Source organism: Chiloscyllium punctatum, chromosome 3 (genome assembly GCF_047496795.1).
Source record: "Chiloscyllium punctatum isolate Juve2018m chromosome 3, sChiPun1.3, whole genome shotgun sequence".
NCBI lineage: Eukaryota > Metazoa > Chordata > Chondrichthyes > Orectolobiformes > Hemiscylliidae > Chiloscyllium > Chiloscyllium punctatum.
The window spans coordinates 95,023,280-95,039,310 of NC_092741.1; the positions used below are offsets into that span (position 1 = coordinate 95,023,280).

General features: G+C 40.2%; 1 protein-coding gene across 6 annotated transcripts in view; it reads right to left on the bottom strand.

Annotated features, from left to right (window-relative positions):
- The window catches only part of LOC140463037 (protein eva-1 homolog A-like), a 387,899-nt gene that overhangs the window by 152,308 nt on the left and 219,560 nt on the right, over window positions 1-16,031 (bottom strand). For all 6 annotated transcript variants that reach the window (XM_072556670.1, XM_072556691.1, XM_072556652.1 and 3 more), the window contains one exon: window positions 12,293-12,445. In XM_072556670.1, the coding sequence (XP_072412771.1) occupies window positions 12,293-12,445 (153 nt within the window). The remainder of the gene's footprint in view (window positions 1-12,292; window positions 12,446-16,031) is intronic.

The window sequence follows — 16,031 nt, forward strand, 5'->3', positions numbered from 1 at the left end:
TCTCCTTACAAGTTTGTTTCTCAATTTCCCTCTGACCACGGTGGCACAGTGGTTAGCACTGCTGCCTCACAGCGCTAGAGACCCGGGTTCAATTCCCGCCTCAGGCGATTGAATGTGTGGAGTTTGCACGTTCTCCCTGTGTCTGCGCAGGTTTCCTCCCACAGTCCAAAGATGTGCAGGTCAGGTGAATTAGGTAAGGGATAAATGTAGGGGTATGGGTGGGTTGCGCTTCGGTGGGGCGGTGTGGACTTGATGGGCCAAAGGGCCTGTTTCCACACTGTAAGTAATCTAATCTAATCTAAAATTAGGGGGTCTATAATACAATCCCAATAAGGTGATCATCCCTTTCTTATTTCTCAGTTCCACCCAAATAACTTCCCTGGATGTATTTCTGGGAATATCCTCCCTCAGCACAGCTGTAATGCTATCCCTTATCAAAAATGCCACTCCCCCTCCTCTCTTGCCTCCCTTTCTATCCTTCCTGTAGCATTTGTTTCCTGGAACATTAAACTGCCAGTCCTGCCCATCCCTGAGCCATGTTTCTGTAATTGCTACGATATCCCAGTCCCATGTTCCTAACCATGCCCTGAGTTCATCTGCCTTCCCTGTTAGGCCCCTTGCATTGAAATAAATGCAGTTTAATTTATTTTTCTTACCTTGTCCCTGCCTGCCCTGACTGTTTGACTCACTTCTGTTCTCAGCTGTACCCATCTCAGATCGATCTCTTTCCTCACTATCTCCTTGAGTCCCACACCCCCACCTCACTAGTTTAAATCCTCCCAAGCAGTTCTAGCAAATTTCCCTGCCAGTATATTAGTCCCCTTCCAATTTAGGTGCAATCCGTCCTTCTTGTACAGGTCACTTCTACCCCAAAAGAGATTCCAATGATCCAAAAATGTGAATCGTTCTCCCATACACCAGCTCCTCAGCCATGCATTCATCTGCTCTATCCTCCTATTCCTGCCCTCACTAGCTTGTAGCACTGGGAGCAGTCCAGATATTTCTACCTTTGAGGACCTCCTTTTTAAATTTCTGTCTAACTCTCTGTAATCTCCCTTCAGAATCTCAACCTTTTCCCTTCCTACGTCATTGATTCCAATGTGGACAATGACCTCCTGCTGGCCCCTTTCCCCCGTGAGAACATTCTGCACCCTCTCCGAGACATCCTTGATCCTGGCACCAGGGAAACAACACACCATTCTGCTTTTTCTCTGCTGGCCACAGAAACATCTGTCCGTACCTCAGACCACAGAATCCCCTTACACAATTGATCTCTTGGAAGTTGACATACCCCTCATTGCATTAAAGCCAGTCTCAATACCAGGAACTTGGCTGTTCGTGCTACGTTCCCTGAGAATCCATCACCCCCTACATTTTCCAAAACAGCATACCTGTTTGAAATGGGGGTATCCACAAAACACTCCTGCCCTAGGTGCCTACCTCTCTTACCCTTCCTGGAGTTAACCCATCTATGTGACTGTATCTGAGACTTTCCTCCTTCCTATAACTACCATCCATCACATACTGTTGCTATTGCAAACTCCTGATCGCTTCTGTCTCTCCAACCGATCCACTCGATCTGATAAGATTCCCATCCAACAGCATTTATGGCAGATATAATCTGCAGTAACCCTTAAACTCTCTTTAAACTCCCACATCTGACAAGAAGTACATATCACTGCAACGGCCATTTTTGCTCCTTCACAATCTACAGACCCAGAAAATAACACCGTCTTATTCCTCTACAAACACTGCCCCAGGTTAAATTAATAGCTATGGCTTATATTTTAAGTTTAATTAAGAGACTTATCTCCAAAAACATATAATCAAGAAAGAACCCACTGTACTCACTAACACAGCCTTTCTCTTGGACAGACTTAAAACAACAATTAACTTATCTGATTCTGTGTTGTTAACTTTGCCCAAACCGGTTCCTCCAAGATTAGTTGTGAAATTCACTGTTTGTTAATTTTCCCAGATGCACTCCGATGTCCAGTGACACACGAATCCAAAAACAGCAAAGGCAGTAACTGTGCAGGTTCTCTCTCTCTCTCCTGCACTGTCCTCACCATGTGCTTCCTTTGTCTGCTCTTTCAAGAAAGAGATGGATAGAGCTCTTAAAGATAGTGGAATCAAGGTTTATGGGGTTAAGGCAGAAATAGGATACTGATTGCAGATGATCAGCTGTGATCATAATGAATGGTGGTGCTGGCTCGAAGGGCCAAATGGCCCACTCCAGCACCTATTGTCTATTGACTAATGTGCTGTGAAAATCACAGTTTGAGGATAGCTTTAAACAATCACACCCCTACTCCCAACCAATCACTATCACCCAAAGTACAGTCATAATGTTCAACTATCTAATCTTCCTGAAGAGCACAAAGTCTGAATGATAGATCTCCTAATTTCTATTTTTCTTTGAACTCCCTTCTCATTTCTAATTTGGATGTATACATTTTGCATTACTTCTCACATTTAGCAACTAATAAACACTCACTCTCTTGATATCAAGCAAGCCTGATTAAACTGGCTCCTTTTAAATCATACATTAATTTGATCTGAGAGTAAGAAAAGGAAGAGAATCTTTTTTGTTAACCTTGTTGCAACCCACCAAAGAAGCAGGTAAATAAAGTAGGGGAGCCAGTTCATCTATTTCTTCAAAAAGCATAATAATTTGGGACAAACTGTCTGCAACTATAATAAACTGGGCAAAATTGCCTTGGAATAGGTCATAACACAGCATCTACTCTGAAGCAGGTCAAATTGCTGGAGTCAGATGTCAAGAAAATCAAAGCAAAATGAATACTAAACTTCACTTCTGAACCAAAGGGATATTAATTCAAGTCTCCTTAGTTCTTTGAAGCACTAAATTTAAGATGGCACTAGATGACAACATTGAGAGGGTAAGCACTTCACTGTCAGAGCTGGCATCTTTCAGATGAGATACTAAACAGAGAATTCATCTATCCTCCCAGCTGATCTTGAAAGATCTCATAGCTCTATATTGAAAATGAGTAGGGGGTTTCCCCTTGGTGCACGACCAATACGTATATTAACTAACATCACTACAAATAATTCTCATTATCATATTAGCTGTTATGGGTCCTATTTAATGCACAAATTAGTTGCTGTACCCCTTACATCAATACAGTGATCTCACTTCAATTGCTCATTGGTTCTAAGTCAGGTTGTTAAATCTTGAGGCGATAAAAGATTGCTATACAAATAGTATTTTTTCTTTCATAGAAAATAAAAACTGGTCCCAGTATCAAACACAAAGGAGGTAGCACAAACATCAATAACATAACTCAAAGAGGCAGCATCAATACTGACATCAAATCTGAACACACTAGCATCAATACAACTAACCTAACTGAACGGTAGCATGTGGACTGCACCAGATAGGGTAACATCAGCACTAGCAGCTCACCCTTAGGAGGAAGTACCACTCTCAATGACAGAGTCAAAGAAGAGTAGTAATCAAAGATACTCAGGAGTGTGTTTTGGAATAAGATTAAAATAGGGTAAGGATGGCAAAGGATAGGTCAGAGTTGGACGACTTTTCCAGCACATCCAGTTGATCCTCATGAGAGGATTTGTAGAATTTAGAAGGTTTTGTAAAACAACTTTTTGTGAAAATAAAGCATTATACAGTTCATAGTCTCCACCAGCAATTGTAATACTATACCTTTCATCCTCTGAGTGGAGCTACATAGACCCTCTTTTCTGCAATCTGCACTAAATTTACTAATTACAGCCTGTCATGACTTCCAGAATCTTACCTTTGACTCGGGGGGTGTGGAACCACTAATCTAAATCATTTCTTACGGTCTTAAATTTCCTCACAGAAAATTTAAAACACTGCACAATTGACACTAAAGTGCACATTTAAAGTAAATGCACTCCTGTCAATTTTACAATCAATTGTGGATGACAGATTCTGGCTTTTATCGTTCAGTAAGAACAAGGCTGCCAAAGGGTTTAATTACTGTACTAACAGGAACTTCAGAAAGGAGAGCAAAAAACAAACAAATATGGAAAATCTAAGTTTGATTCACTTCAGCAGTGCAACCAAGGAATTTTAACCCTGCATTGAATTGAGTTTATTGTCGTGAGTACGGGGGCACAGTGAATAGCTTTGTCTTGTGAGCAATTCAGGCAGATCACATAGTTAAGTACCATAGATAAGTAAATAATAGGTAAATAGTGGCAAAACAAAAACACAAGTACAGATGAATGTTAAGAGTTTGAGAGTCCATTCAGTATTCTAACAACAGTAGGGTAGAAACAGTTTCAAAACCAGCTGGTGCATGTGTTCAGCTCTCTGTACCTTCTTCCCGATGGTAGAGAAACATTGCCAGGGTCAGATGGATCTTTGAGAATGCTGGCGGCCTTTCCTCAACAGCGGACCTGGTAGATGGATTCTATAGATGGGAGGTTGGTCTTTGTGATTATCTGGGCCGAGTTCACCACTCTCTGTAACCGTCTCTGATCTTGAACAGTACAGTTGCCGTACCAGGTAGGGATACATCCAGACAGAATGCTCTCGACAGCGCACCTATAAAAGTTGGCAAGGGTATTCGTTGTCATGCCAAATTTTCTCAGCTGCCTGAGGAAGAGACGTTGTTGGGCCTTTGTAACCAGTGCGTCCACATGAAGAGTCCAAGAAAGTTTGTTGTGGATGACCACTCCCAGGAGCTCGACACTCTCCACTCGTTCCACCATTATGCTGTTAATGTGTGGTGGTGGCGGAGGAGATGCGGGGAAGAGAGGGAGGAGCATGAGTAACATCCTGCCGAAAGTCAATAATGAGTTCCATGGTTTTGCCAGCATTGAGAGCTAGGTTGTTCTCAGTACACCATTTTTCCAGGTCTTCCACCTTCTGTCAGTCATTCAGAGAGAACCATGATTTTCTCTTTGTAACTGAAATGAGCAATCAGAAGAACAGTGCATTTGGAAATTCAGCGCTAGCTTCTGACAATCTTGTTTTTAGTCAAGTTAAAAAATGATTTCAAACATGTATCTGGAGTCCACAAGTGGTTCTGACAAATACCTATCCATAGTCCTGTTGTCAACTTCAATCAGGCATGGACATCAATCTAAGGCATCAGTATTATTACCTTAAGAACCTCTTAGACCTATGGAAGGAACTAGGAATTTTTTGGTTCAACAGCAATACAAAGTATTGCCAACAGGAACAAAGATTACCATCTTTTCTTGGTCATTGACAGACAGCACAGAATCAATTTTATCTGCCAATTACATTCTCCAATTGATATCTTTATGGCTTATCCATTGGTATTGTACATGATAGAGCCACCAGCACTAAACCTGCATATATTCACTGCCCAATACTAAAACCAGATGTTAATGTTAATAAACATGCTCTTTTTGACTCTTTATTAAAATTGAAAACAAGCTCGCAGACTACCTGTGTGCCTCATTTCGTATAAGCTTTAGTCTAACAGCAGCGTATCTTAGATTAACACTTGATTAATTGATTTGTGCTCAGATTTATTTCCATATATTAATGTTTTGTTACAGAATCTGTACAGATGGAATAAATTCTACAATGAAAAATCTGCAATTTAATCAATTGCTAGATAACTTGTTTTAATAAGTACACAATTGAGAATGAACACTTGTTCTTTAATTATCAGCCATATTAACAGTTAACAAATATTGCATGATGGCACAAATGAATAATTACCTCTTTGAAAGCTTAAAACAGAGTTCCATTGGACAAAGCTGCAAACTTTCCAAGATAAGTGAAGTTATGAAACTCCCTAAGACTGCCACATTTGTCCTACCCAAACTTGTTCTTTAGAAATAAATCCTCATGCTTCCAAATGTTAAAGCATTTGAGTTACACCATAAAAACAATTTTTTGCTGCTTCATTTATCCACCAATTTATCTGTTATGTTATAGACCAGACCAAACCACCCCCTCAAAATATTCAGAAGATAGTCTAGACCCTAACTTTTTCTGATTTCAAAGATAAATGTAAGGTTTTGCATTCCAGATGCAATTCGATTGGTCAAACCACTGGATTTAAAGCAAAACATATTTTATTTATCCACTATAATAAAATTACAACAAAAGAAAGAACTTCGAATAACTTATCTCTATTGGAAAACTTAACAGAATAATAGATACAGTAACAATTACTAATTAACTGTTCCAACATAGCATCATTCCATAAACATATCCTTGGCAAAAGGCAAATTCAGAAAACAGACTGTGACATGCAACTCTAGTAGCGCAAGAGAACCCAGCAACCCCACGACATCCCCCCCACCCCTCTCCCCCGCCCCCAGCTTTTGCCTGTAACTGAAAGAGGGAAGAAAATAGCTTCCCCTTCTTCAAGGCTCCAACAGCAACTGCTGAAATCTAAAAATCCAGATTCTGTGGGAGCTTGACCATACACATTCAGGCTGCTTCTATTGTTTCAGCATTAATAAGAAAACCTAAGGCCTCACAATCTGTTTATTTTAGTGGCTTTTGTAGACAGCTCACTACCTCTGGCTTTAAACCTCTCTTAAAAAATAAAACAGGCAAAACATACCTCTTAAAGCCATGGTATTGTCACAGTTACAATAAGTTATTTGAATATGTCAAGTATACAACAAATAAGAATCTTTAAGTCAAAGAACAACTGTACAATCACATTGCCTTATATTGATAAATACAGATGATTAGAACTGCATTTCAAATAGGCATTATTAATGCAAGGGAAGATAGGCAGACCACAAAATAATCCCTCAACAGTAATCATACAATTCTAGACTCAGTTTGAGGTCTGTCTCTAAATCAATATGAAATAAGAGAATTCTCAGCTTTGTGTATACCAGTCAAATTTCAGTTTTTCAAACCGCCTGGTGTCTATTCCACAGTATGTTAAAACCTAAACTTGACTATAACCTGGTGAGGTGCAATTTTTAACTTTGTCCACCCAGTTTAACACCGGCACCTCCAAGTCATGAATATTTTAATTCAATAAGGTGCAAACTAATACTGTTGGATGGAGGCTAAGAGCATCTTATTTCAACTCAATCTCCGAGGCAGCTCTCCTATTTTTACCATTGAAAGGGCTCAGAGTAGGTTTTTTTCCCTCTGTAGAAGTGATTAATTACATGTGTCGTTCACATACTGAGTAAATGATCAATTACTTCAACTTTTTTTTACAAAATCCAATACTTTCATGACCCCAGGTCTAATGTAAAGGAGATTTCTTGTACAAAATCTGTGTGAAACAGCTGAGAGTCAAAACAAAATTGCTTTAAGCTATGCCCAGAAAAACTATTTCTGATACTACAGAGACAGTACTGTTTCATTTTATTCATTCGGTTCTTGGCAACGTACCAGGAGAAGCATCACATTCACCTAACATTGTTCTCAATAATACATCTAGTTCCCACATATCTGTAGTGAAGTGAGTGCATTTCTTCTAGTTTAGCTCATGAACATGCCTGGTCTTCATAATGTACCACCCAACTTAATTGCAGTAAAAGCAGGAGTTGTGTATCACATTGTGTGTAGTGCTGCCATTGAAACTTCCCTAAGTACTTAAGGTATATGTTAGTGGTAATTTTCAACTCAACACAGCATTAAAATACAAAAACAAAATGCTTTATGCCTTCAAATTTATAAATATTTTTGCCCATATTTTCAATGTCATTTGTGTGAAAAGAAACATTATCTTTTCGTTTGTGTTAACTTTCAAATTAAGAGTTATTTTATTTGATTTAAAAATCACTGACCTGTTTACACTTATCTTGGAGATTGTCACATATAACTTATACAACCACAGAGTGAAAATCAAGATTTCAATGCATTAAATCCTGAATTATTATAATCTTTATATGGTCAGCATAAGATGTAAAGCATTTTTACCGAAATTTTCAAACATCAATTAAGCCAAATTGAATAAACAACCAAGGGGAACTACAGACAACTTATTTACAGTGATAAAGCTTACACAAATGATATTTAGTTCAAACAATATTGCCCCTACTGGAAAGGTCAATATAAATAAACACAACTTGGGTAAAAACATTTTTTTGTCTGACAAAGCTGCTACACAACAGCAGTGCTGTATCAGTGCTAAGCTGTAACTGCGTATCAAAGCCTGCAGATGCTGTAGCCAGCATACATAGCAATAGGAAATATGCATCAAATTTTGATCTCCTAGTTTCAACTAGACCATGAAAAATAAGAATTTTACTTCTGTAGTGATACTAATTAAGCAACTGTAAAAAAAATTCAATTCATCATAGCCTTTTCATGATAAATTATTTGTAATTTGTTTCATTTAATAGATGCAACATTAATGGAAGGAAGTGAAAATTCATCAGTTCAAATGAGTACAAATTAAAATGAATGTAATTCAAATTGTAAGTTATATGGTTCAGAAATATTCAGTTAGTTTAGAGCAATTTGCAATGGCTGCTTATCAAAAAATTAGCAATGTTTGATTATTTTCGAATACTACAAGTTACCAAAATATTTGTTATTATGTGCTGAAGCTTTCAGAAACTTCTGGAGATTTTACGAACATCCTTTCGCTTCAGCTTTGTATCACATCATCTCATTCATTGGAATAGTTGGGAAGTGAATCAGTTTAGTAGGATGGAACGTCTGAAACCAGATGCTAGAGAAAGGGCATTCTTAAAAGTTCAAAGCCATCTCTCTACTTTATACCATGATTATTGAAATATGATTGAGTACTATCTTTCCAACACGACATAATTGCTTGTAGAAAGTTGTGCTGAAGCAAATTAATTATTTAGTTCAAAAGCATCTTGGTATAATGTTAAAAATATTAGCTTTGAAAATTAACCATAATAATGATTCTTACTATTATAAAATTTGTTACATCAACACATATTGTACAGGCATTCGGCTAAGGAACCTCAATCTAAAAACTCATGTCCATCTGATCCTATAAGAATTGGTGCTTGCAGATCCTGATATACCTGTAGGTGGTGCTGTAATAGTTAATTTCAATGTTAAAGAAATCATGGCTGTATTAGCCACATCCAGGTCTGGTATAATATGATAGCAGACAATTTCCTAGTGAGTGTTTATGGTTGAAAATAGCTTGGTGCTAGGATGTGGCTGTAGACTCTCTACATTGTAAGATGTGGTGCTGGAAAAGCACAGCTGGTCAGGTAGCATCCGCAGAACAGGAGTGTCGATATTTTGAGCAAAAGCTCTTCATCAGGAATGGAGGGGGTGGGGGAAGCTGGAGGGAAAGGAACGAGGAATGCAATAGGTAGACAAAGCTGGGAGTGATAGGTCAGAGTGGAGGGTGGAACAGATAGGTGGGAAGGAAGATGGACAGGTAGGACAGTTTAAGAGGGCAGTGCCAAGTTGGAGGGTTGGATCTGAGATAAGGTGGGAGGAGAGAGCATGAGGAAACTGGTGAAATGGACATTGATTCTGTGTGGTTGGAGGGTTCCAAGGCGGAATATGAGGTGTTCTTCCTTCAGTTGTTGGGTGGCTAGGATTTGGCAGTGGAGGAGCCCAGGACTTGCATGTCCTTGGTGGAGTGGGAGGGGGAGTTGAAGTGATCGGCCATAGGGCAGTAGGGCTGTTTAGTGCATGTGTCCTGGAGATGTTCCTGAAATGTTCCGTAAGTTGATGTCCTGCTTCCCCAGTGTAGAGCAGACCATATCCAGGGCAACTGACACAGTAGACGAGGCGCTTGGTGGTCTCCTCTAATTCTCCTGCACCTCCAAATGCTTCAACTATCACCATCACCCCCACTTTCATCTTCCTATCGCATTCCTAGCTACCTTCCCCCTAGATGCACCCCCTCCCATTTATCTCTCAGCACCTTCCCACCACACCCTCTCCATATTCCTGATGAACAGCTTATGTCTGAAACATCAACTCTCCTGCTCCTCAGATGCTGTCTGACCTGTGCTTTTCCAGTGCCACACTTTTTGGTTCTGATCTCCAGCATTTGCGGTCCTCAATTTCTCCTCCACCATTGTAAGATTAAATTAGATTAGATTCCTTCCAGTGTGGAAACAGGCCCTTCGGCCTAACCAGTCCACACCGACCCTCTGAAGAGTAACCCACCCAGACCCATTTCCCTCTGACTAACCGACCTAACACTATGGGGCAATTTAGCAACACCAATTCACCTGACCTGCACATCTTTGGATTGCAAGATATTCAACTTTCTGTGCAACCAAATTGGGCCTGCCAAACATTGGAGATAAGAATTTCCCTCATGTCAGGCTTCCCAACCATCTCATGACAATTTCAGGCCAACATATTGGGCTGAATAGACTCCTTCAGCACTAAAACAATTCAGTGACTCTGTGACTCTGACCCACTGTTCGCAACAAATTAACATCTCCATGATGGGGGTCAGTTAGCTAGACAGCTGATATGCTATGCAGAGTGATACCAATAGCATTTGTTCAATTCCTGTACTGTCTGAGGTTACCATGAAGTCCTGCCTTCTCAACCTTGCCCCCTCATCTGAAACGTGGTGACCCTTAGGTTAAACAACCACTAGTCACCTCTAATAAGAGAGCAGTTCTATGCTATTCTGGGACTAAGTCAACTAAAGAAAACTCCACAACTGATTGTTTTACGTTACATGACTTATGGAGATTCCCAGTTGCATAGTTTTGTTTATACGTTTGTTAAGAAAATGATTTGTTCAACATTCAGTGTTCCCTTTTCCAATTTTCCTAGAATCCTTACAGTGTGGGAGCAGGCTATTCAGCCCATCAAGTCCACACCAATTCCCTAAAGAGTGGTCCACCCAGAGCCACACTCTTATGCTGCACAACCCTGCATTACCCAGTTAACCAACCTAGCCTGCACATCCCTGGATGCTATGAGCAATTAAGCATGGCCAATCCACCTAACCTGCACAACTTGTGGACTGTGGGAGGAAATTGGGAGCACCTGGAGGAACCCGCACAGACACATCGGGAACTTGCAAAGTCGAGGGTAGAATTGAATGCAGGTCCTTAGCGTTGTGAGGCAGCAGTGCTAACCACTGAGCCACAGTGCTGGCGTTGCATGTTTGTTGTCTAATCCCCAGTGTTATTCACTTTACAAATTATTCCTGCCAATTTGCTCTGCTCTTTTTATTTGTGTCCTTAGATCCTTGAAGGTGCACAGTCAGCTGCTCAACTTGGTTCCGGACTCATCTCAGTCTTCAACCGAAAGAGGTCAAGTACACATTCCAGATTATTTGACACTAATCTACTTTGTTCATTTCCTCCAGCCACTAAGTCTCCTGTGCCCCCTCCAATTCCACTCTACTTTCGACCCCTCTCTGACATGTGACCCTATTCTACTTTTCTCCTTTCCCCAGTCTATTGATTTCCTTTTTTCTGAGGCCACCCAAAGCCTCCAACCTTCATCTTTCTATCACCTCACAGGCTCTGGTATTGCTCTTCCATCTTTTCTTTCCATTCCTCTTTGGTTTTCTCTTAACTGTAGCATCCTACTCTTCTCTAGACCTTATTCAAATTATATATTTGAAAATGAGCTGCCGTCAACAAATTTAAAAGGTTGAGCAAACCAAAGGAATTGTGCAAGGTCATATGAAGATGAACAGTGAAGGAGGGAAGAAACAAGGAGAATGATAAACACATGCAGGACACATAAGGCTTTCAAAGGGAAAAGTAATAGAAGTAGAAAGAAAAGATATAAATGAGCCACAATTGTATATTCTTGGTAAGTTACCATCCTTGGTATGTAGTATCCACTGTTTCACTATGAAATATTTCAGTAGCTTCATCGTTATTTGTAAAGTGTCTTACTTTTTCAGCCTTAGCTCATAGCTAAGCCTCAGGCTGTCCTCACACATACGTTTACATTTACATTTCCAGCAGGGCTTCACTCAGCAGGAATATATACTTAACCATTATTTGCTTGCTAAGTAAAGGTTATTAAAGTCTATTATACATGGAGCGGAGATCTGCTGACTGCACCTTTCCAATCTGTGAAGCTAAGCGATTCACAGAGTTACTGGTTCAGACATTAAAAGAAATGAATTTAAACTTTCTATAGTGAAAAGTAGACATTCTAATTGTCGTTGGAATGAACACACAAAGTACACTGGCGATTAGAAAAGCAAGATCCTTCCTTTTCTTTATATGCATGACTTGCTCAGACTATTTCATTGATGTATCTGAATATATTTAGTCAATTCTTAGCTATTATCTAAGTTTTTAATTCTTATTACATCACACTTACTTAAATATAATATTGTTAAAAAAGCAATGCTGGAAATGCACAGCAATAGGTCACACTTACCTATTGCTGGAGCTCCAACATTCTGGAAAGGACATTCTAAGCTTCCCTCTTGTGACCTGCCAAAGATGGCAGAGTAGATGGCTATTACCATACTTCGTTTACAGTTCAGTCGTAACTTGTCATCTTCACAAGCCACTTTGCTCTTGTATTCATCTGTAAATTTCATAAAATGACTTGTTATTTTTCTGTTCAACCAAATAAGGATTCTACATTGCAATTTGTTTCTAGATACCAAATTAATCTGGTGAAGCCATCTTATTAAGTGCTAAAGATCACAGTCATAATCAATAGGTGGTAAGGAAATGATCATGTTCCTTTGATTGTTCTTCAACATCACATTTCAGGCCATTTTATTATTTCTTAACGAAAAGAAATTGGAGGAAAGTAAGTCACATTTTATTGTTACAAGCTAAAGTACAAATTCACACAAGATAATAAAAAGTAGAATAGACCATATGAAATAGGAACAAAAGCCCCTGAACCTGCTCTGCCATTCAGTACAATCACAAATTGTACTGAATATAAATATAATACAAATATAAATTTTCGTTAAGTTTAAAAACATTATCTTTCATTTCAAATGAAATTTCTGATGTTCTATGCTTTAATACTGCTATCAGAAACAAATGGCAGGTGCTGAAAACCAAGGGAGACACGCAGGAGGCTACAAGAACACAGCAAGCCAGGAGATATAGAAATCAATGTTTTGGGTGTAACCCTTCTTCAGGACTCAGTCCAAATTTGGAAAGTTTAAAAATGTACCTGTAGGCCTTGAGTGATGAGATAGTTGCAAAGTCAGCGAAGAAGGGTTACATCCAAAACGTTGACTTCTCAACCTCCTGATGCTGCTGGACTTGCTGCGTTTCTCCATCCTCCTGCTTGTCTACCTTAATACTGTTATCCACAAAATTATGAGTAGTTTGTTCACCATTTAGGAGAAACCTGACAGTGTATCTATTCATTAAAAGTTCAGAATCTGACTATATTTATTTTCTCCCCAAATCCATTTCAAGAACAAATGGTCAAAATAAATCCTACAATGAACAAATCTTCTCCCTCGTGTTAGATCCATTCATAGTTATAGAAAATAAGCACTCATTATTACATGTGTCAGTAATATTATCGATGCTACTGAACCAAGATCTTGAGTTGCATGGAAATCTGCCCAAAGGAATGTCACCCCTACACTTGGCATCTCAAAAACTCTTCGTACCAACAGCAGTTCTACGATTTCTCTTCCAACCTTGACTCAGTCTTTTCTCCCCTGATCCCTACCCACGAACATTCATGATTCCTCTGATGCTTTAAACCAGTTTCAGAACTTCCAGCTGCATCCTCTTTACCATGGGTGTGCAATCCCTTTACACATTCATCCCCCACCAGAATGGTCTCAGGGATCTTAGTTTCTTCCTGGAAAAAAGGCCTGAACCACCCACCACAATCCTCCTCAGCTTCACTGAGCTTGTCCTCACCCTCACCAACTTCTTTTTTAACTCCTCACATTTTCTTCAGGTCAGAGGGGTGGCCATGGGTACTAACATGGGCCCCAGTTATGTCTGTCTCTTTATAGAGTATGTGGAATATTCCTTGTTCCAGACCTAGTAAGGCCCCCACCTACAATTCTTTCTCTGATATATCGATCATATTATCAGTGCTGCTTCCCTCTTACGTCTGGAATTGGAACCGTTCATTGAAAATGGAGTCGCAGGTAGATAGGTAAGTGAAGAAGGTGTTGAGTATGCTTTCCTTTATTGGGGTGTCAAAGCATTGAGTAAGGGAGTTGGGAAGTCATGTTGCGGCTGTACAGACATTGGTTGGACCACTTTTGGACTATTGTGTGCAATTCTGGTCTCCGTCCTATTGGAAGGATGTTGTGAAATGTGAAAGGGTTCAGAAAAGATTTAAAAGGATATTGCCAAGGTATGAGGATTTGAGTTATGGGGGAGACTGAATAGGCTTGGTCATGGATAGGGTAGATAGTCAAGGTCTTTTCCCTGGGGTGGGGGAGTACAGAACTAGAGGGCATAGGTTTAAGGTGAGAGGGGAAAGATATAAAAGAGACCTATGGGGCAATGTTTTCACACAGAGGGTGCATGTATGGAATGAGCTGCCAGAGGAAGTGGTGGAGGTTGGTATAATTAAAATATTTAAAAAGCATCTGAATGGGTATATGAATAGAAAGGGTTTAGAGGGATAGAGACCAAGTGCTGGCAAATGAGACCAGATTAGGTTAGGATATCTGGTCGGCATGGACAAGTTGGACCGAAGGATCAGTTTCCATGCTGTGCATCTCTATGACCATGTTGCCTCCTTAAGCAGGTAAGGCAAATATGGTGCTGATATGCTTCCTGAATTTTCTGTCTCGTCATACTGGAGGACAATGTCCCACAGGCTGCCTTTCTAAAATCAGTCTGGCTGGTGACAGGTGAGCTTTCCTTCTGCCTTATCCTGAACTCTCAAGTGCAGATAGACAGTTGAATGTCTTTAAAACCCCTTGTTTGCATCATCTGCGAATGGTGATAAGTCTGAATATATCTGACTCATCAGATGCCCCACACATTTCTCAAGGTTCTGAACTGACCCAATAGCACCATTCCCTGAAAAAAAAATGTCGTCATGCATGGCACTTTTTTTTTGTGAACTAATGCAAATGGAACTATACTTGTGCAGTACTTTCTAGGCTATTGTATGGACACACACTTGCAAAGCTCAGCAGGAATACTGTCCAGATATTGGGGTGTACCAACACCGGCATCTCCAAATCATGTCCAGAATATGATCTACTTGAAATTCCCCTGGCTCAAAGTTTATTCAAATATGTGAGGCATCATGCTATTTTCCAATCTGGTAATTGACTTTTGCTGTGTGAATCAATGAACACCAGCCCTGGGCCGCGCCAGTTCTGGCATTCTGAGTAAAGGTCACTGCAGCAGAAATGTTAACTCTGATTTCTCTCAACAAATGGGCAGCACGGTGGCACAGTGGTTAGCACAGCTGCCTCACAGCGCCAGAGATCTGGGTTCAATTCCTGCCTCAGGTGACTGACTGTGTGGAGTTTGCACATTCTCCCCGTGTCTGCTTGGGTTTCCTCCGGGTGCTCTGGTTTCCTCCCATAGTCACAAGGATGAGCAGGTTAGGTGAATTGGCCATGCTAAAATGCCCGTAATGTTAGGTGTAGGGGTATGGGTGGGTTGCGCTTCGGCGGGTCGGTGTGGACTTGTTGGGCCGAAGGGCCTGTTTCCACACTAAGTAATCTAAAAAAAATGTTGCCAGACCTGCTGTGCTTTTCCAACAATTTCTGTTTTTGTTTCTCATTTCCAATATCCACAATTCTTTTGGTTTTTATTTAGAGGTGGCACCAGGGTCCAGGGTCACAGCATTGGTCCTGGGTTCAATTCCAGCCTCAGGTGACTATCTGTGCATGTACTCCCCGTGTCTGCGTGGGTTTCCTCCGGGTGCTCCGGTTTCCTCCCACAATCCAAAGATGTGCAGGTCAGGTGAATTAGCCATGCTAAATTGCCCATAATGTTAGGTGTATTAGTCAGGGGTAAATATAGGTTAGGGGAATGGGTCTTGTTGGACGAAAGGGCCTGTTTCTATACGTAGAGAATCTAAAATCTAATCTAGTGAAATTGCTGATCTGCTCTTATTTCTATTTTGGGCAAGTAGTAGGTGACCACAAACAACTAGATGACAAACAACTAGATAACAAACAACTCATAAAACAATTTTCAAAACT